Genomic DNA, 20,349 nt, shown 5'->3' with positions numbered 1-20,349 from the left:
TATAGATGATAGATAGATAGATGATAGATGATAGATAGATAGATAGATGATAGATAGATAGATAGATAGATAGATGATAGATAGATAGATAGATAGATAGATAGATAGACAGATAGATAGATGATAGAATAGATAGATAGATAGATAGATAGATAGATGATAGATAGATAGATAGATAGATAGATAGATAGATAGATAGATAGATAGATAGACAGATAGATGCATTGGATAATGGATGGTGATGATGTATCCTTGGTTCCCATTTAACTGCTGGAAATGTGGGCTGAACCTTTGTTGGTGGAAAAGGGAAAAGGCTTAATTGAGACCTCTAGCGGCCAGGCAGGAGAATTGCAACAAAGTGCTGTTTTCAAACAGGTTTCCTCAGGAACACTTGAACTTGTGCTGATTCCTAATGATGTTTAATCGCCTTCTTCATGTTGTACACTTTATTTCCACTAATTATACAATAATATATCGTACCAAAACAGCAATTCAACATCACGATACAATAAATCATGTTGTGTATGAATAAACAGCAGCACTATGATTTGTTTACGCCGTCGCTTGGTTACCAAGTGTCCAACACAACGGAGACTAAACACAGAAAAACACGGTCACAAACCAGACATTGAAGACCACACCAGCAATAAATTATCGACCAGAGTCCAGGTCAACGGCGCTGAAGAGCTTTCACGTCTCTCTGATACCTCGTTTAACGAGACATTTTTAAGAATGTCTGTGAGGGGTACAGACCCGGAGCAGAGCACAGGAGAAGACGTCCACACAGAGTGAGAGAATATATCTTCTCGTGAGGCTGAAATGAGCTTCTTATACGCATTTTCGGTTTTAACTTAAACTGAGAAGTAGATACAATGTAATATCTTGCTGTAAAACGGTAGCTAACTCGGTATTTACTGCACTATTTAATGTGATAACGGAATTTTCGAGGGGGCGGAAGTTAGCGAGAAACGCCAGCTTCCGCTTCACGACTTACTTCTAGCTCACCTTGTTTGATTTCTGCTGCTCAGGTACGAGGAGCTGACTGAAACCCTCCGCGCACTGAAGAGGAGATCCGCACAACTGTATCCTACACCTATTTCCTAGTCTCATCTATAAAGGATTTAAATAATATTTAATATCAGCTATAGTCTATGGACCAGTTTCACCATCTAAAACCATACAGGCAGTCCTTTAGTAAGTCATAATAATCTCGGGATCCCAAAATAGATCCTAGTCTTATTATTATGAGATGCTAATTTGTTAAAAACGTGGCAGAACATGTGGACACTTTGCACAGCCAATCCACCTACCAGCAGGTGTTTTTTCACTGACCCACTTGATCCTTGTGCACATCTGCCTTGCCCCATAAGATTCTGGGTAGCTGTCAACCCACTGCAGTCCTGATTACGAGTTACAGAATATAAAGGAGGGCGGCACGGTGGCGCAGCAGGTAGGTGTCGCAGTCACACAGCTCCAGTTTGATTCCCGCTCTGGGTCACTGTCTGTGAGGAGTGTGGTGTGTTCTCTCTGTGTCTGCGTGGGTTTCCTCCGGGTGACTGTGAGGAGTGTGGTGTGTTCTCCCTGTGTCTGCGTGGGTTTCCTCCGGGTGACTGTCTGTGAGGACTGTGGTGTGTTCTCCCTGTGTGTGCGTGGGTTTCCTCCGGGTGACTGTCTGTGAGGAGTGTGGTGTGTTCTCCCCGTGTCTGCGTGGGTTTCCTCCGGGTGACTGTCTGTGAGGACTGTGGTGTGTTCTCCCTGTGTGTGCGTGGGTTTCCTCCGGGTGACTGTCTGTGAGGAGTGTGGTGTGTTCTCCCTGTGTCTGCGTGGGTTTCCTCCGGGTGACTGTCTGTGAGGAGTGTGGTGTGTTCTCTCTGTGTCTGCGTGGGTTTCCTCTGGATGACTGTCCGTGAGGAGTGTGGTGTGTTCTCTCTGTGTCTGCGTGGGTTTCCTCCGGGTGACTGTCTGTGAGGAGTGTGGTGTGTTCCCCCTGTGTCTGCGTGGGTTTCCTCCGGGTGACTGTCTGTGAGGAGTGTGGTGTGTTCTCCCTGTGTCTGCGTGGGTTTCCTCCGGGTGACTGTCTGTGAGGAGTGTGGTGTGTTCTCCCTGTGTCTGCGTGGGTTTCCTCCGGGTGACTGTCTGTGAGGAGTGTGGTGTGTTCTCCCCGTGTCTGCGTGGGTTTCCTCCGGGTGACTGTCTGTGAGGAGTGTGGTGTGTTCTCCCTGTGTCTGCGTGGGTTTCCTCCCGGTGCTCAGGTTTCCTCCCACGGTCCAAAAACACACGTTGGTAGGTGGATTGGTGACTCAAAAGTTTTTGTAGGTGTGAGTGTGTGAGTGAATGTGTGTGTGTGTGTGTTGCCCTGTGAAGGACTGGCGCCCCCTCCAGGGTGTTTAAATCTTCGTTTGTTTTACTCGCTATGATCATGTACAATAAAATATTACAGTTTGGACAGTTTAACTCCAGACAATAATCCAGACGAAAAGACAATGAGTTTCTTCAGAATGAGGTCTACAAAACACGCATGGAGAGTGTGAGTAGCAACACACACACACACAGAATAGTGTTACTGTGAGGGCAAGATTTTTTGGCCCTTAGTGCCACATTCCCACTGACGAACTCTCTCTTATCCCTGTAGGAGGAGTACGAGTCGTACATGTCGAAGCAGACAGAGAAGCGGGAGAGCATGATTGTTGCTTTAAATGAACAGAGACAAATGGAACTAGAAGAGCTTAGGAGACAGAGAGAGGAGACTCTGAAGAAATACGAGGAACAGGCCAAAGGTGTGTATGTGCAGTGTGATAAAGTGTTATATAAGTGTAATACGTATGTGTGTGCAGTGATATGTGATATGCATTGGGGATCACCTTTTATTTATATCCAGTCAAAATTGCCTTTAATCACTGGTTGTTGATTGCACAGGGGAATGTTTACCACTGTGCTGCATACCCCTACTGTCACACACAGGGGTTGGACAATGAGAGTGAAACACCTGGTTTTAGACCACAGTAATGTATTAGTACGGTGTAGGGCCTCCTTTTGCGGCCGATACAGCGTCAGTTCGTCTTGGGAATGACATACACAAGTCCTGCACAGTGGTCAGAGGGATTTGAAGCCATTCTTCTTGCAGGATAGTGGCCAGGTCTCTACGTGATGCTGGTGGAGGAAAACGTTTCCTGACTCGCTCCTCCAAAACACCCCAAAGTGGCTCAATAATATTTAGATCTGGTGACTGTGCAGGCCATGGGAGATGTTCAACTTCACTTTCATGTTCATCAAACCAGTCTTTCACCAGTCTCGCTGTGTGTATTGGTGCATCGTCGTCCTGATACGTTTGTCCTGGTTTATTGTCTGACAACAACACTGTGCATGTCCATACATGTTTTTGTGGAAGAAGTGCTAATAGATGCAACTCACTCTTTCTGATCAGAGCTGAAGAGGGTGATTTTGGAGAAAGAGAAAGAGTTGGCTTTGCTGAATTCTGACATAGACGAGGTCAGAGAAGTTAAGGTAACCATGGAAACTCTGTTCTGTGTGTGTCCTCACCCTTTCCTTTTATACGTAAACAGAATAACCTCATTAAAACGTGGACACCCTTGGTTAAATGATGTAAAAGCTAGATCGTAAGTAAGAATAAGTGCACATCATCTACAGAGAGAGCATTGTTTTACATACTGTCCTGCACCTTTGCTCTTTATTTGCTGAAATTGTCATGAAAAGAAGTGACCGTGTAAAGTTTATGAAACATTTGCAGAACAAGTTAATTACATTTCACTTAGAAATACAACAGTACAACTCGTTCGAAAGTTGGCATGTTACTATATATCTTTTGTAATTTAAGGTATAATTTTAATGTTATGAATGAATGCATATAGACAAAGTGAAGGCTTGTGTTTGAATGCCTGAAGTACAAAGCTGTTTATGTATTTACTACAGAGTCTTCAGCAGCAGCAGTTGGGTCATATAGCTGAGCTAAAGCAGCAGATAGTGGACATTAGCTGCCGTCACTCTGAGGCTCTGCAGGCTCTGAAGTTTGAATTTCTTAGAGAGAAGGCGCAGTACGAGGCACAGGCCAAACACAAGGTTCAGATGCTTACTATTGAAGTGAACAAGGTGAGTGTGGAGCTGTAGATTTACACACTATTATGTTCTAACACATGATGAACATGCAAAGGTACAATAGAAGCCCAAAATTAAGCCCACTGGACTAGAGCGAACTCACAAAATCAGATATCTACTTGCCACTGAACATCAAGGGCATTCGGCCGATTGTTTACATTCATGACCCAAATGCCTAGCCTTCATTTTCATGGTACATTATTATGTAATTAGCTTTTGTTTTGCTCAGTTTTGAATTACATTACACCCATATGATTCATTTTCATCCCCCACAGGAGGCATCTCGCTGTCTGCTCTCTCACGTGAAAGAAGTGTCTGAGGAGAACCAACGTCTGCGTGAAGAGTTGCAGCAGGTGATTCAGAGAGCTCATGTTCTACAGAATCAGCAGAAGCTGTTGCAGTCACAGCACAGGAAGCTTCTGCTGGAGAGAGAGTACATGCATGAGCTCCATCTCCTACGCTTCTCCACACACTCAGACTCCACAACTCAAGGAGGCGCTAGTTCTTAGAGAAGCAACGAATTACCGAAACGGAGCTGAACACTTATTGGATATAGAAATAAATGAAAAGCAGACCTACTTTGAGAAGTATGATGTTAATGAACAGACAATGTAGAGGACAAAGTGTATTTGAGGATTCATTTATACACAAATAATAAAACAACAAAACTGACAATGTATGAATTTAACAAATAAAAATGATTAAAACCAAACAATGAACAAATTAAGATTAAGAGTGAGAATCATGATTCATATAGTACCGGGATTATTTCCATGTCGAGTTGTATCTGAATTCAGTGTCTGATTTCGAAGCTTTAAATCCAATATCCAATAAATTCAGTTTAATCTGTATTTAATCTGAAAAATATAAGATGTGAAATTTCATGTTAATCTCATCAACTGATTTTTAGTAAATATTCCAATTCTTTATGAATTCCTAATCAGTGTAATGCACTAAATGTGATCACAAAAGCCACTTTACGGTTGCACGGCAGCAGCCTTGTGTAACAGGAGTATAACTAGTAGCTCTGTTTTCAGATTGGCTCATCTGTTGTGTGCAACCCTCAGCAGGTATGTAGCAGGTGTGTAGTTGAAAAGAATGATGGTATACATACCGCTGTCTTTTAAAAATATGTTGCTGGGTAAAATTTACTGAGTAATCAGTTCATTAGGTAATACATCAAGCAAGTTTTTGTGTCTTTTTTTTTAAAAACTAAATATTATATGTGGGTTCAATTCCCGCTCCGGGTGACTGTCTGTGTGGTGTGTTCTCTCTGTGTCTGCGTGGGTTTCCTCCAGGTGACTGTCTGTGAGAAGTGTGGTGTGTTCTCTCTGTGTCTGCGTGGGTTTCCTCCAGTGACTGTCTGTGAGGAGTGTGGTGTGTTCTCTCTGTGTCCGCGTGGGTTTCCTCCAGGTGACTGTCTGTGAGAAGTGTGGTGTGTTCTCTCTGTGTCTGCGTGGCTTTCCTCCGGGTGACTTTCTGTGAGGAGTGTGGTGTGTTCTCCCTGTGTCTGCGTGGGTTTCCTCCGGGTAACTGTCTGTGAGGAGTGTGGTGTGTTCTCGCTGTGTCTGCATGGGTTTCCTCCAGGTGACTGTCTGTGAAAGTGTGGTGTGTTCTCTCTGTGTCCGCGTGGGTTTCCTCCAGGTGACTGTCTGTGAGAAGTGTGGTGTGTTCTCTCTGTGTCTGCGTGGGTTTCCTCCGGGTGACTGTCTGTGAGGAGTGTGGTGTGTTCTCTCTGTGTCTGTGTGGGTTTCCTCCAGTGACTGTCTGTGAGGAGTGTGGTGTGTTCTCTTTGTGTCTGCGTGGGTTACCTCCGAGTGATTGTCTGTGAGGAGTGTGGTGTGTTCTCTCTGTGTCCGCATGGGTTTCCTCCAGTGACTGTCTGTGAGGAGTGTGGTATGTTCTTCCTGTGTCTGTGTGGGTTTCCTCTGGGTGACTGTCTGTGAGGAGTGTGGTGTGTTCTCTCTGTGTCTGCGTGGGTTTCCTCCAGGTGACTGTTTGTGAGGAGTGTGGTGTGTTCTCTCTGTGTCTGCGTGGGTTTCCTCCGGGTGCTCCGGTTTCCTCCCACACTCCAAAATCACACGTTGGTAGGTGGATTGGAGACTCAGAAGTGTCTGTAGGTGTGAGTGTGTGAGTGAATGTGTGTGTGTCTGTGTTGCCCTGTGAAGGACTGGCGCCCCCTCCAGGGTGTATTCCCGCCTTGTGCCCAATGATTCCAGGTAGGCTCTGAACCCACCGCGACCCTGAACTGGATAAGGGTTACAGATAATGAATGAATGAATGAATTTGATCTTCCATTTAGAGATGTTTTCTGATTGTGTGAAAATTTCAGTTGCTGAGACAAATCACATATTTTGTAAAAGTGATCAAGATGGAGCAAAAGTTGAAAGTCAGCTTTAATCATTAGGTTGTAATCATCAAGTGTGTAGCGAATTATACAAAACAGAAAGCATTGAAAATATGTTGAAAATCACATGTGTAATGCCTGATGTGCAGAGAATTCTTTTCATCTACATTTACAACCAGTATTACTAATAGGAAAAAGTAGTGTGTTAAAATAAGGAAGTTGTAACGACAGGTGAACAGGTGACTTCAAACTAGTTGGAAAATGAATCTTAAAGAATTAGGAAGTTCCCTTGACCAGGAAGCTTCTTATTCTCAAGTGCGGTACTTTGCTGAAGGTCTTGTTTATCTGAGAAGAGTTTAAACACTTTTGAGACTCCAAAAAAACTGTAAAGAGAGAAATAAAGGTAGGTGCTTTGATTTATTTCATATTTTAAACTGTGTTTTTTTTTGTTTAAGTGAACTACATGAGGAAATAGTGTACAGACGAGTGAGGTCAACAGGTTCTTCAAAAACTTCCTTGAGCTTTGGCAAAACTGACTAAACATTCTAATGATGTATAATGATTGATTAATTCAATACAGAAGGCAGGAAAATGAGACCAGAGTAGTTTCTTACAAAGGGGGGGGTAAGGTTTCTACTATTTAAAATTATTTATCTCATCAATAAGCGCACTGTTTTATAAAAGTGTGTACACATATTTAGAATAAATACAAACAATTTTTTTTACTTGTAAAAAAGACATTTTATGAGCTACTGAGAAGAACAAAGATTTCTCTTCCACATATCCTGCTTGATCATATGGATTTTTTAAAATCACCAGAACACTTTGATTTTTGATTTACCCAATACTGATTAACCAAAAGGACGGCACGGTGATGCAGCAGGTAGGTGTCGCAGTCACACAGCTCCAGGGACCTGGAGGTTGTGGGTTCGGTTCCCGCTCCGGGTGACTGTCTGTGAGGAGTGTGGTGTGTTCTCCCTGTGTCTGCGTGGGTTTCTTCCGGGTGACTGTCTGTGAGGAGTGTGGTGTGTTCTCCCTGTGTCTGCGTGGGTTTCCTCTGGGTGACTGTCTGTGAGGAGTGTAGTGTGTTCTCCCTGTGTCTGCGTGGGTTTCCTCCGGGTGACTGTCTGTGAGGAGTGTAGTGTGTTCTCCCTGTGTCTGCGTGGGTTTCCTCCGGGTGACTGTCTGTGAAGAGTGTAGTGTGTTCTCCCTGTGTCTGCGTGGGTTTCCTTCGGGTGCTCCAGTTTCATCCCACAGTCCAAAAACACACGTTGGTAGGTGTGAGTGAGTGTGTGTGTTGCCCTGTGAAGGACTGGCGCCCCCTCCAGGGTGTATTCCCGCTTTGCACCCAGTAATTCCAGGTACCCACCGTGACCCTGAACTGGATAAGGGTTACAGACAATGGATGGATGGATGGATGTAATACTTGATTCGTTTGATTGTTTGTTTGTTTCAGACCCCGTTTTTACTGCCCAGATAAATATCTGTGATAATCTCATATCCTCAGGTGCTTAAAACTCTCGCACAGTCCAGTATTATTTGAGGTTATCATCCAAAACCTGATTTCGTTAAACTATGTTTCATTTTGTGAAATCAAATGTGCTGGTGATTTAAAATAATCCACATGACCAAGGAGATTATCTGGAAAAAACTTTGTTCTTCACACTAACTTACAATGCACCTATTTTTTAATAGAAAAAACCTTGTACAGAAATCTATCTTTTTGTATTTATTCTTATTTACATTACATTATACATGCATCATTTTATAAAAATACAGTTATTGACAAGATAAATAATACATTTCTTAGGAGCCTAAGACTTTGGCATAGTACTGTACATTTGTCACATAATTCCCCCAATTTTACCCACCCCTCCCACCCCTCTAACTCTACTTCATCATCATTCAGAGCCGGAAATAAGCAGAAAAATTCCTGAAATTCATTCTACCAAAGAGAGAGACAGACTAGACCAGGAAATCCCCTTCTGTTGAGATCTCAACAGTTGGGTGGAGGTTTGGGGAATGTCACTGAGTTATTACATGGTTTGATGAATACATAAATGTAACTAGACGCTGCAGATTTGGATGAGATCATTTGGAACATTTAGCCTCCGCAGTAATGTGTGCCAACCAAAGTACAATCCAGAACTGCCTAGAAAAGAAGGTTGCTGGCAATCACCCATGTAATATTTCTGATGGCATTTCAAACTGTGAGTGTTTTTACTCATTGTATGTGTTAAACAGAACAATCATTGAATGAACTAAACCTAAACTGAACTGAATGCTATGTTTTTGGTAAACAGGGTTAAAAAAAGGCAAAGGAGAATGTCTGAATTTTCAACACCACAATCAGGCGAGGGCATAAAAAGCATGGATAAACCAGATGAACGTAAGAACACACGCTACTTCAAATATATCTATGAAATAGAACAAAATGGAGTGTATAACCACAAATAACGCCACTGCTGTGATTGTATTTTAGACACAACCTAAAGGTGAGGGGCAGTCATGATGTCACATGACATTCCTGTTCTACTGATGTAAATTATATTCTTCTTAACTTGTTCCACCGAAATGAATTTCCAGCAGCTTATTATGCATTTATAAAGTGACTCTGCATTTTACAGAGTGAAATTCAATCGATTAAGCTCAGACCAATGTTAAGATATTTGTAGTTATTTAGTCACTGTCCAGTGTTACATTTCTCTGTAACATGGAATATCCAGTTTACTTTAGACCATCTACTTTCATGTTGGGAGAGCAGCAACTGCTGTTACTAATAACAGTCACGCAAGTAGTGATACTGTTATGAAGGAAAATGATGGGGTACGGGTTCTCTCTGTGTCTGCGTGGCTTTCCTCTGGGTGACTGTCTGTGAGGAGTGTGGTGTGTTCTCTCTGTGTCTGCGTGGCTTTCCTCCGGGAGACTGTCTGTGAGGAGTGTGGTGTGTTTTCTCTGTGTCTGCGTGGCTTTCCTCCGGATGACTGTCTGTGAGGAGTGTGGTGTGTTTTCTCTGTGTCTGCGTGGCTTTCCTCCGGGTGACTGTCTGTGAGGAGTGTGGTGTGTTCTCTCTGTGTCTGCGTGGCTTTCCTCCGGGAGACTGTCTGTGAGGAGTGTGGTGTGTTTTCTCTGTGTCTGCGTGGCTTTCCTCCGGGTGACTGTCTGTGAGGAGTGTGGTGTGTTCTCCCTGTGTCTGCGTGGCTTTCCTCGGGGTGACTGTCTGTGAGGAGTGTGGTGTGTTTTCTCTGTGTCTGCGTGGCTTTCCTCCGGGTGACTGTCTGTGAGGAGTGTGGTGTGTTCTCTCTGTGTCTGCGTGGCTTTCCTCCGGGTGACTGTCTGTGAGGAGTGTGGTGTGTTTTCTCTGTGTCTGCGTGGCTTTCCTCCGGGTGACTGTCTGTGAGGAGTGTGGTGTGTTTTCTCTGTGTCTGCGTGGCTTTCCTCCGGGTGACTGTCTGTGAGGAGTGTGGTGTGTTCTCTCTGTGTCTGCGTGGCTTTCCTCCGGGTGACTGTCTGTGAGGAGTGTGGTGTGTTTTCTCTGTGTCTGCGTAGCTTTCCTCCGGGTGACTGTCTGTGAGGAGTGTGGTGTGTTCTCCCTGTGTCTGCGTGGCTTTCCTCGGGGTGACTGTCTGTGAGGAGTGTGGTGTGTTCTCTCTGTGTCTGCGTAGCTTTCCTCCGGGTGACTGTCTGTGAGGAGTGTGGTGTGTTCTCTCTGTGTCTGCGTGGCTTTCCTCCGAGTGACTGTCTGTGAGGAGTGTGATGTGTTCTCTCTGTGTCTGTGTGGGTTTCCTCCGGGTGACTGTCTGTGAGGAGTGTGGTGTGTTCTCTCTGTGTCTGCGTGGGTTTCCTCCGGGTGACTGTCTGTGAGGAGTGTGGTGTGTTCTCCCTGTGTCTGCGTGGGTTTCCTCCGGGTGACTGTCTGTGAGGAGTGTGGCGTGTTCTCTCTGTGTCTGAGTGAGTTTCCTCCGGGTGACTGTCTGTGAGGAGTGTGGTGTGTTCTCCCTGTGTCTGCGTGGGTTTCCGGGTGCTCCAGTTTCCTCCCATGGTCCAAAAACACATGTTGGTAGGTGGACTGGCGACTCCGTAGGTGTGAGTGAATGTGTGTCTGTGTTGCCCTGTGAAGGACTGGCGCCCCCTCCAGGGTGTTTTCCCACCTTGCGTCCAATGAGTCCAGGTAGGCTCTGAATTGGATAAGCGCTTACAGATAATGGATGGATGGATGATGGGGTATGTTTAGACTAAAAGACTAATTTATTTTAATTCCCTCTTAAAAACTATACAATACCAAACATAACCACTCCCCTCCTGTAAGCAACATGTTTACTGTTTCCTACATAAAAATGAATGAAAGCTATTACAGCCATGGTTTCCTACAGTAACTCTGGTAGCATGTTTTTTAACTATGAGATTTTGTTTTCAGACTGGTATTAACTATGTGTACCCCTGTATACTTTCATTACTGGTTCGTGTTGATGATATTGTGTACCCAGTTTATACTGTTTTTTGCTGATTGCATCTCACTTAAAAGAATTAGTAAATGTTTCTTACATTTCCTCTCATCATCTGTTAGTCATAGCCACACATGACTCCAGCAGCCTCCTGTCTGAAGATCAGTTCCTGTGTTCTATCTGTCTGTACGTATTCACCGATCCAATCTCCACTCCATGTGGACACAACTACTGTAAAACCTGCCTCACAAGGTACTGGGACACCTCCAATTATTATCAGTGTCCGTTATGTAAAGAGACATTCATCAAGAGACCTGAACTAAAGATCAATACCACACTGCGAGAAGTTGTAGGACATTTTAAGAAAAGCAGAGTTGATAATCCTGAGATTCTTTGTGATGTCTGCACCGATGGGAAGCTGAAAGCGCTGAAATCCTGTCTCGATTGTGGAGTGACCTTTTGTATGAAACATTTAGAGCCACATTCGGTTGGTAAACTCAAGAAACACAAGCTTATCGAGCCAGTGGAGAACCTGGAGGACTACACATGCCAGAAACATGACCGACCCCTGGAACTGTATTGCAGAGATGACAAGACAAGTGTGTGTCTGTTCTGTACTGAGACAGATCACAAGACACACAACACGGTTCCTATAGAGAAAGAGACTAGTGAGAGGAAGGTAAGATTCACTTATTGAAAAAAACACAATGCAAGGAATTTATTTGAAAAATGACGTTTTAATGCTTTCCATAACCTTTCCACTACAGCTACTTAGTAGAATATGAACCATTCGTACACAGTCATACACAATTATTGTCCACTAAATTTACAAAGAGTGTAAAAACTGTTTTAAAATCCAGCTGTGTTCACAAAAGGCACATTCTGGAGAAGAGAATATAATGTGCCTTAAAGACCTGAGTGAACTTTGTACTGTTTAAAAACTATAAATAAACAAACAAACAATATGTATTCCTGGAGACGAGAATTGGGCATATGAAATCAACTTAAAAATCATAATATAGAACATTATAGTCCTAATATACAGGGGTTGGACAATGAAAGTGAAACACCTGGTTTTAGACCACAGTAATGTATTAGTGCGGTGTAGGGCCTCCTTTTGCGGCCGATACAGCGTCAGTTGGTCTTGGGAATGACATACACAAGTCCTGCACAGTGGTCAGAGGGATTTGAAGCCATTCTTCTTGCAGGACAGTGGCCAGGTCTCTACGTGATGCTGGTGGAGGAAAACGTTTCCTGACTCGCTCCTCCAAAACACCCCAAAGTGGCTCAATAATATTTAGATCTGGTGACTGTGCAGGCCATGGGAGATGTTCAACTTCACTTTCATGTTCATCAAACCAGTCTTTCACCAGTCTCGCTGTGTGTATTGGTGCATTGTCGTCCTGATACACGGCACCGCCTTCAGGACACAGTGTTTGAACCATTGGATGCACATGGTCTTACTGGTGCAGTGTGGAGTTAATGAAGATTGTCCACCAGGCTGCTCCAATTTAGCCCTGACACCTCCCACACTACAATGACAGGGGTTTCACTTTCATTGTCCAACCCCTGTATGTGCCCTTGTGAAAAAAGAGTGTGTACTTAAAGTGGACTATTTTGGAACCACTAATTTACTAATTACTAATTACTCATTACTAATATGTAATTTAAGAACACTTAGTGTTGTGTAAGTCAAATTCTTATCATTTACTTATTATTATTTACTTATTGTTATTATTATTACTTATTATTAAGAACTGTGTCATGCCCTCGTCCTGTCATGTCTGTTTTCTCCACCATGTGCTCTCTCAGCACATGGCTATGTCTGGTATTGTCCATGTCTCCGCCCTTGTCCCGCCTTTGTTCCGCCTCCTTGTCCGTACTCCTCGTTATCTGTTTCAGGTGTGTCTCGTCTGCATTATGTATTTACGTTCCCTAGTGTCATTTCTTCATATTGGTCATTTGTTTTTTCGTTTTGTTCGAATTCCTAGTCATATTGCTTCTCGTTCCTCTTCCTAGTCATGTTCTCATCTCGTTCTAGATTCCTAGTCATGTTGTTTCTCATTCCAGTTCCTCGTATTGTACTGTTTCGTTTCTCAGCTGTCACGTTTCCTGTTCTAGTCTGCCTCATCTGTTCCTCGCTTCGTGTTTGCCCTCAAGTCTGTTTGTGTTTGTTTTGTTATTTTGTTTAAATAAACGTCTGTGTTGTAGCGTGTGCGTCCGCCTCTGTCAGTCCGACTCAGCGTTCCTGACAAATTGTCCTTTGTAATACTATATATTGGACTACTGCATAATTTTCATTAGTGATTATTTTGACATGGTCTGATTGTTTAAATTTGTGACATTTAATCTCATTTTAATGTGTTTTAGAGGTCAAAATATATTTAAGTTGGACAACCCCAATTCCAATGAAGCTGGGACGTTGTATAAAACATAAATGAAAACAGAATACAATGATTTTCAAATCCTTTTCAACCTACATTCAATTGAATACACTACAAAGACAAAATATTCAATGTTCAAATTTTTGCAAATATTCAGTCATTTTGAATTTGAAGCCCGCAACACATTGAGTTGGTACAGTGGCAACAAAAGACTGGGAAAGTTGAGGAATGCTCAAAAACACCTGTTTGGAACATTCCACAGGTGAACAGGTTCATTTGAAACAGGTGTGTGTCGCGACTGTGTATAAAGGGAGCATCCCTGAAGGGCTCAGTCATTCAAGCAATGCTGCCTGCTTCTCTGGGCCAGAGCTTATCTGAGACCGACTGACACAAAGTGAATAAGTGTCCTGTCGTCTGACGTGTCCACATTTCAAATTGTTTTTGTAAATCGTAGACTTACAATCCAGATTGTTATCAGTGCAAAGTTCAAAAGCCAGCATCTCTGATGGTATGAGTGTGTGTTAGTGCCCATGGCATGGGTAACTTTCACATCTGTGAAGGCACCATTAATGCTGAAAAGTACATACAGGTTTTGGAACAACATATGTTGCCATCTAAGCAACGTCTTTTTCAGGGATGTCCAGCTTATTTCAGCAAGACAATGCCAAGCCACATTCTGTACGTGTAACAACAGTGTGGCTTGGTAGTAAGAGTGCAGGGACTAGACCTGTCTCCCATTGAAAATGTGCGCAAAATACAACAACGAAGACCCCGGACTATTGTGCAACTGACATTGTACATTAAGCAAGAATGGGAAAGAATTCCAACTACAAAGCTTCAACAATTAGTATCCTCAGTTCCCAAACACTTACTGAGTGTTGTTAAATGGAAAGGTGATGTAAACAAGCCCCTGTCCCAACTCTTTTGGAACGTGTTGCAGGCTTCAAATTCAAAATGAGTGAACATTTGCAAAAAAATGTTTATTCGTTTGAACATTGATTATCTTGTCTTTGTAGCGTATTCAATTGAATACAGGTTGAAAAGGATTTTCAAATCATCGTATTCTGTTTTTATTTATGTTTTACACAACGTCCCACCTTTTGGAATTGGGGTTGTATTACATTGTATTACTAACATATGACTAGTAGACTCAGTACATATTAAGTGTAGCTTAATATAATTTTAATTACATATTTGTAGTGATTTAGTACAATTTAATGGTTCCAAAATAACATAACGTAAGTATACTTCTTTTTGGACAAGGGTACCCATGAGGGTATGGCCATGGTGAGTTCTTCCTGATAACGTACTACTATCAGGACGTCTAAAAGTACAGTGTAGAGATGAGTTCTTTTAGAATGTGTTTAATTCAAAATTAAATTAGCTTTAGTGAATGCATGTTTAATAACTGACAACATATGAATATTGGCTTATGGAAGAAGAAAGATTAAAAGAAGATGAGTCCTATGCAGATTTTGCTTGATGCAAAGCAGTGTTTATTAGACTACTGTGAATCACAGAGCGTCTGTCAATTATTCAAACATCCACTATTTTCCTCTCCACCTACAGTTACAGCTGACAGACACACAGACAGAGGTACAGCATATGATTCAACAAAAACTCAAGAAGATTGAGAACCTCAAACACTCTGTAGAGCTCAGAAAAGTGGGTGAAACAGGCTGTTACTATGTAAACATTTAGTTTTGACATAGTATTACATAGTGTGTCCAGTGATTTTAACCGTGTAATTGATGAAAATTTAGAGAAACACAGAGAAAGAGATCGCAGACAGTGCTGAAGTCTTCACCGCTCTGATGTGCTCCATTGAGAGAAGCCAGGCTGAGCTGCTTGAGGTGATGAAGGAGAAGCAGAAAGCAGCAGAGAGGCAGGCTGAAGGTTTCATTAAAGAGCTGGAGCAGGAAATCACCAGGTTAAAGAAGAGAGACACTGAGCTGGAGACGGTTTTACAACAAAAGGACCACATCCAATTCCTACAGGTCAGAGCTCCTCTTTGTTCTCAGTGACAATGCAGCACATCACACATCAACACACTGACCATGCTGAGTGTTGTCTTCTCTCTCCTGCTGAACTGTAGAATTACCAAACACTGTGCGCTGCTCCACACACAAAGAACTGGACTGGCATCAACGTTGATCTAGATCTGAGTGCTGATACTGTGAAGGATATACTCTCTAAACTTCAGAAAACTCTGAATGAAGAACTCAGTAAAACTATTAGTGAAAAACTAAGAAAAATAGGTGAGAACGTTTTATGTATGATTCAGTATTACATATTTACATAAAGGTTTCAGGGCGGCACAGTGGCGCAGCAGGTAGGTGTCGCAGTCACACAGCTCCAGGGACCTGGAGGTTATGGGTTCGATTCCCGCTCCGGGTGACTGTCTGTGAGGAGCGTGGTGTGTTCTCTCTGTGTCTGCGTGGGTTTCCTCCGGGTGACTGTTTGTGAGGAGTGTGGTGTGTTCTCTCTGTGTCTGCGTGGGTTTCCTCCGGGTGACTGTTTGTGAGGAGTGTGGTGTGTTCTCTCTGTGTCTGCGTGGGCTTCCTCCCGGTGACTGTCTGTGAGGAGTTTGTGTGTTCTCCCTTCATCTGTGTGGGTTTCCTCCGGGTGACTGTCTGTGAGGAGTTTGTGTGTTCTCTCTGCGTCTGTGTGGGTTTCCTCCGGGTGACTGTCTGTGAGGAGTTTGTGTGTTCTCTCTGTGTCTGCGTGGGCTTCCTCCCGGTGACTGTCTGTGAGGAGTTTGTGTGTTCTCTCTGTGTCTGCGTGGGCTTCCTCCCGGTGACTGTCTGTGAGGAGTTTGTGTGTTCTCTCTGTATCAGCGTGGGTTTCCTCCGGGTGACTGTCTGTGAGGAGTTTGTGTGTTCTCTCTGTGTCTGCGTGGGCTTCCTCCCGGTGACTGTCTGTGAGGAGTTTGTGTGTTCTCTCTGTGTCTGCGTGGGCTTCCTCCCGGTGACTGTCTGTGAGGAGTTTGTGTGTTCTCTCTGTATCAGCGTGGGTTTCCTCCGGGTGACTGTCTGTGAGGAGTGTGGTGTGTTCTCCCTGTATCTGCGTGGGTTTCCTCCGGGTGACTGTCTATGAGGTGTTGGTCCAAAACACACATTGGTAGGTGGACTGGCGACTCAAAAGTGTCCGTAGTTGTGAGTGTGTGAGTGAATGTGTGTGCGTGTGTGTGTTGCCCTGTGAAGGACCGGCGCCCCCTCCAGGGTGTATTCCCGCCTTGCAATGATTCCAGGTAGGCTCTGGACCCACCGCGACCCTGAACTGGATAAGGGTTACAGATAATGAATGAATAATGGTTTCATATGACAGACAAAAACAGACTGTGTTTGTTAATTCAAAAGTTTAAATTCAAAAAGAACAAGGGAATAACAAAATCCATATTATCTTTTGTTGTACTTAGTTTCCTCGGAGCTGAAAAGGATTCAGCAGTATGCAGGTAGTTTTTTTTCTCTATTAATTTAACTAAATTCTTCTAATCAGATGTTACATCTTGTTCTTTCATAAGATATTTTTGAAGTATATTCACTGTGGCCACCACATTATGAATTTATTCGTTACTTTCATACTCATAACGCATTCTGTATCGCTCTCAGTGGATGTTGTTCTGGATCCTGACACGGCACATCCTCATCTAATTCTGTCTGAAGATGGAAAACAAGTGGCATACGGAGATGACGGAGATGAAAAACAGACTCTTTCTGAAAACCCAAAGAGATTCACCTATTACGCCATGATCTTGGGGCAGGAGGGATTCTCCTCAGGGAAGTTCTTCTATGAGGTGCAGGTAAAGGGGAAGACCAAATGGGAATTAGGAGTGGCTTATGAGTCAATTAATAGGAAGGGAGAGGTTACACTGAGCCCTGAAGATGGATTCTGGGCTCTGGTTTTGAGGAATGGGAACAAGTATAAGGCTTGTGCGATTTCTCCAGTGCCCCTCTACCTGAAAGAGAAGCCCCAGAGGGTGGGGGTGTTTGTGGATTATGAACAGGGTCTGGTCTCCTTTTATGACGTGGAGGCCAGGACACATATCTACTCCTTCATTGGTCAATCTTTCACTGAGAAACTCTATCCATTCTTCAGTCCCTGTAATAATGACAAGGGTAAAAACTCAGATCCTCTGATTCTAACGACTTTGCCTGAGGCTGAATATTAAAAAGCAATTCCGTATTCTGTGAAAAGTGAGGAAAACAATATGGAAAATATTGAACATTACATTCCTAAATTCTTTGCTCTTTTAATCAGCTGTGAAACAGTCTTCTAATGACTTGCAATCACACAATAAAATATATTATTAGTCTATAACTAAAGCAAACAGAGAATGACAATGATGTGCTACATCCTCATCTTCATCATTATCTTCGTTTCAGCTTAATTTCAGGGTGTTATATGCTATGTTTTGCGTCCTATAAAAGTGTAACTGAAATCCAGTTTTAAATTGTGATGTGTGTGATTAAGTAATAAACAATATTAGCTCCTGTTTAATGCTTATTTTCTACCTTTTTTAATTACCCAGGGCTTTGTTGTTATTGTCATTGTTGTTTTGTGTTTGTGTGTGTGTGTGTGTGTGTGTGTGTGTGTGTACGGTGAAGCCTTCTGTAATAGTGCTAATGTAAGGAATTTATAACAGCACATAAACCAATCAGCCATAAATTTAACACGAATTCATTGAGTGCTTTATCAATTCCTCTTGTAAAATGGCTGCACTTCCTGCCATCACAGACTGTAGTCCATTTGTTTGCTCTGCACTTTGTAAGCCCTGTTCTTCAGTGGTCAGGACCACCAGAGAGCAGTCATTGTTGATAGTGGCATGGTACACACAGCCAGACACAGCCGTGCTGCTGGAGCTTTTGAAAACTGCAGTGATGCTGGACTGTGAATAGTCCTCAAACAAAAATGACTATGGACAGTGTCCGGTGACGACTGATAAATCCAACACTGTGTCAGTGTCTCTGCAGCACTGAGAATGATCCATGACCCAAATATGTATTGAGCTGTGGTTGTGATGTGGGGGTCCTGATCGTTAAAGAAGAGTGTGAATGGGTTTAACAGTATGGTGAGCAACAGATGGACTAAGTCTGTAATTGCTGAACTACTAAGTGCCACTGTACGTTATGTGAAGCTGAGAAAATGAACATGGAGTTCAGAAACAACAAGTAGGTCGTTTTTAATTATTTGTCTAAACATTCATTCATTCATTGTCTGTAACCCTTATCTAGTTCAGGGTCGCGGTGGGTCCAGAGCCTACCTGGAATAATTGGGCGCAAGGCAGGAATACACCCTGGAGGGGGCGCCAGTCCTTCACAGGGCAACACCCACTCACACATTCACTCACACACTCACACCTACGGACACTGTGGGAGGAAACCGGAGCACCAGGAGGAAACCCACGCAGACACAGGGAGAACACAGCACACTCCTCACAGACAGTCACCCGGAGGAAACCCACACAGACACAGGGAGAACACACCACACTCCTCACAGACAGTCACCCTGAGGAAACCCACACAGACACAGAGAGAACACACCACACTCCTCAAAGACAGTCACCCGGAGGAAACCCACACAGACACAGGGAGAACACACCACACTCCTCACAGACAGTCACCCGGAGGAAACCCACACAGACACAGGGTGAACACACCACACTCCGCACAGACAGACAATATAAATGAAGAATTTAAAAAGACTTTTTTAAACACATTTTCAGTACACATTATTTACAGCATCTGACAGGTGTTCATTACAGGACACTAATATTGACAAAGAACAGAAATGTATGTTTGACAGTGATGTCATGTTTCTTATTTGTTCTGGATAGTTTTATACTGATCATATCGGAATTACACCGTATTGACTAAAATTAAGAAATACACTACGATATAAATTTTGGGCATATCGTCCAGCCCTTTCACGGGTGAGGTAAGTTCACCTGCCAAGGTCAACACTGATGAGAGAATGTCAAAACTTGAAGCAGACCCGTCTGCAAGACCATAATCTGCATTCCAAGAGGCTACTCCACTGCATTCCTGTCTCCATTCTTTGGTGATTGTGTAATCTTGACAATCTCAGATAACTACTGACTGTTGCTCACCACAGCAATCAGATTTTGACAGTTAGGGTTAGGGTTTTCTGATTGGTTATTTGTACTTGCTTCCATACAGTGGGAAATATGAGAAATATGGAAAGTATCTGTTACCAGCTCTGCACACTAAAAATAATTAGCGCAATATAGTCATTGGGTTTAAAACCAATGTATGAAATTTACTGCAATAAATGTTAGTTAAGCGTTCTCTTGGAAGCATTTAGTAGTTTTCTAGTCCTGCATATATTTGTCAGCACTAATGATGGCATAGTTATTTCCAGAGAGTAAAGATCCTTCCCACCATTGTGTTTCAACATTGACACCTGGTTTGAGATTATTAGAAAAGTCAAGCGGTTAGAATGATATCATTGAAACGTTTTATCTTTCGGGTCTGGTTGGTAATTCACCTTCTTCATGCCTTTATTTGAGAGTAATCACAGTTCCCTCATTGGTGTTTGTTGAGGCAATTATATCGTAAAGCATTTGTGTTTTATTTACAATAGAGGAATTGATTTGGCAGTTTAAAAAGAACATTATTAACCACACTATTTATTGAGTGTGTGTTTACATTCACATTACTATAACCCCTTCATCAGTCATCAGTTCACTTTTACTTCTGTTCTGTTCTCTGTTGTGTCTCCAGTGTCGACCCGAGGAGGATGGGTTCCTCATATGAGCCTTGGTTCCTTCCTCGTGCGCTGAGGGAGTTTTTCCTTGCCGCTGTTGCCCCTGACTCGCTCATAGGAGGCTTGGACCCGGATCTCTGTGAAGCTGCTTTGTGACGACTGATGCTTTGTGATGTGTGGCTTTGTGATGGGTTGTGAGAAGCGCAAAATTTGATGGCAACACTACAATGTTAAAGTTCACTACAGAATATGACCTTTGCACAAACTGTGCTTGCCAAAGAAAGAGAGAGAGAGAGAGCTGCAGGTGATGTCACCAATTCCAAGATTCACTGCT

At 43.0% G+C, this 20,349-nt stretch overlaps 2 protein-coding genes across 3 annotated transcripts; both read left to right on the top strand.

The window, feature by feature from the left end:
* The first annotated feature begins 578 nt into the window (after positions 1 to 578).
* On the top strand, positions 579 to 4,787 carry ccdc166 (coiled-coil domain containing 166). Its single transcript, XM_066682095.1, has 7 exons — positions 579 to 788; positions 1,029 to 1,082; positions 2,473 to 2,527; positions 2,633 to 2,777; positions 3,425 to 3,504; positions 3,931 to 4,107; positions 4,389 to 4,787. Exons 1-7 carry the CDS (start codon positions 733 to 735, stop codon positions 4,620 to 4,622), a joined length of 801 nt encoding a protein of 266 aa, XP_066538192.1. The 5' UTR covers positions 579 to 732; the 3' UTR covers positions 4,623 to 4,787.
* A 1,956-nt stretch (positions 4,788 to 6,743) lies between these two features.
* Positions 6,744 to 20,330, top strand: LOC136706823 (E3 ubiquitin-protein ligase TRIM39-like). 2 transcript variants are annotated; one of them, XM_066680472.1, is made up of 9 exons: positions 6,744 to 6,863; positions 8,764 to 8,849; positions 11,028 to 11,584; positions 14,859 to 14,954; positions 15,053 to 15,286; positions 15,385 to 15,547; positions 16,708 to 16,743; positions 16,901 to 17,091; positions 20,033 to 20,330. In XM_066680472.1, the coding sequence occupies exons 2-9, from the start codon at positions 8,786 to 8,788 to the stop codon at positions 20,063 to 20,065; spliced, it is 1,374 nt and encodes a 457-aa protein (XP_066536569.1). In that variant the 5' UTR covers positions 6,744 to 6,863; positions 8,764 to 8,785; the 3' UTR covers positions 20,066 to 20,330. The 2 variants fall into 2 exon arrangements, with proteins under 2 accessions (XP_066536569.1, XP_066536568.1); XM_066680471.1 differs by lacking the exon at positions 20,033 to 20,330 and having other exon boundaries at positions 16,901 to 17,763.
* The last annotated feature ends 19 nt before the right edge of the window (positions 20,331 to 20,349 follow it).

Source organism: Hoplias malabaricus, chromosome 9 (genome assembly GCF_029633855.1).
Source record: "Hoplias malabaricus isolate fHopMal1 chromosome 9, fHopMal1.hap1, whole genome shotgun sequence".
Taxonomy (NCBI): Eukaryota; Metazoa; Chordata; class Actinopteri; order Characiformes; family Erythrinidae; genus Hoplias; species Hoplias malabaricus.
Note: the sequence above shows the minus strand (reverse complement) of the source record. Positions and strands in the feature narration are given on the sequence as shown.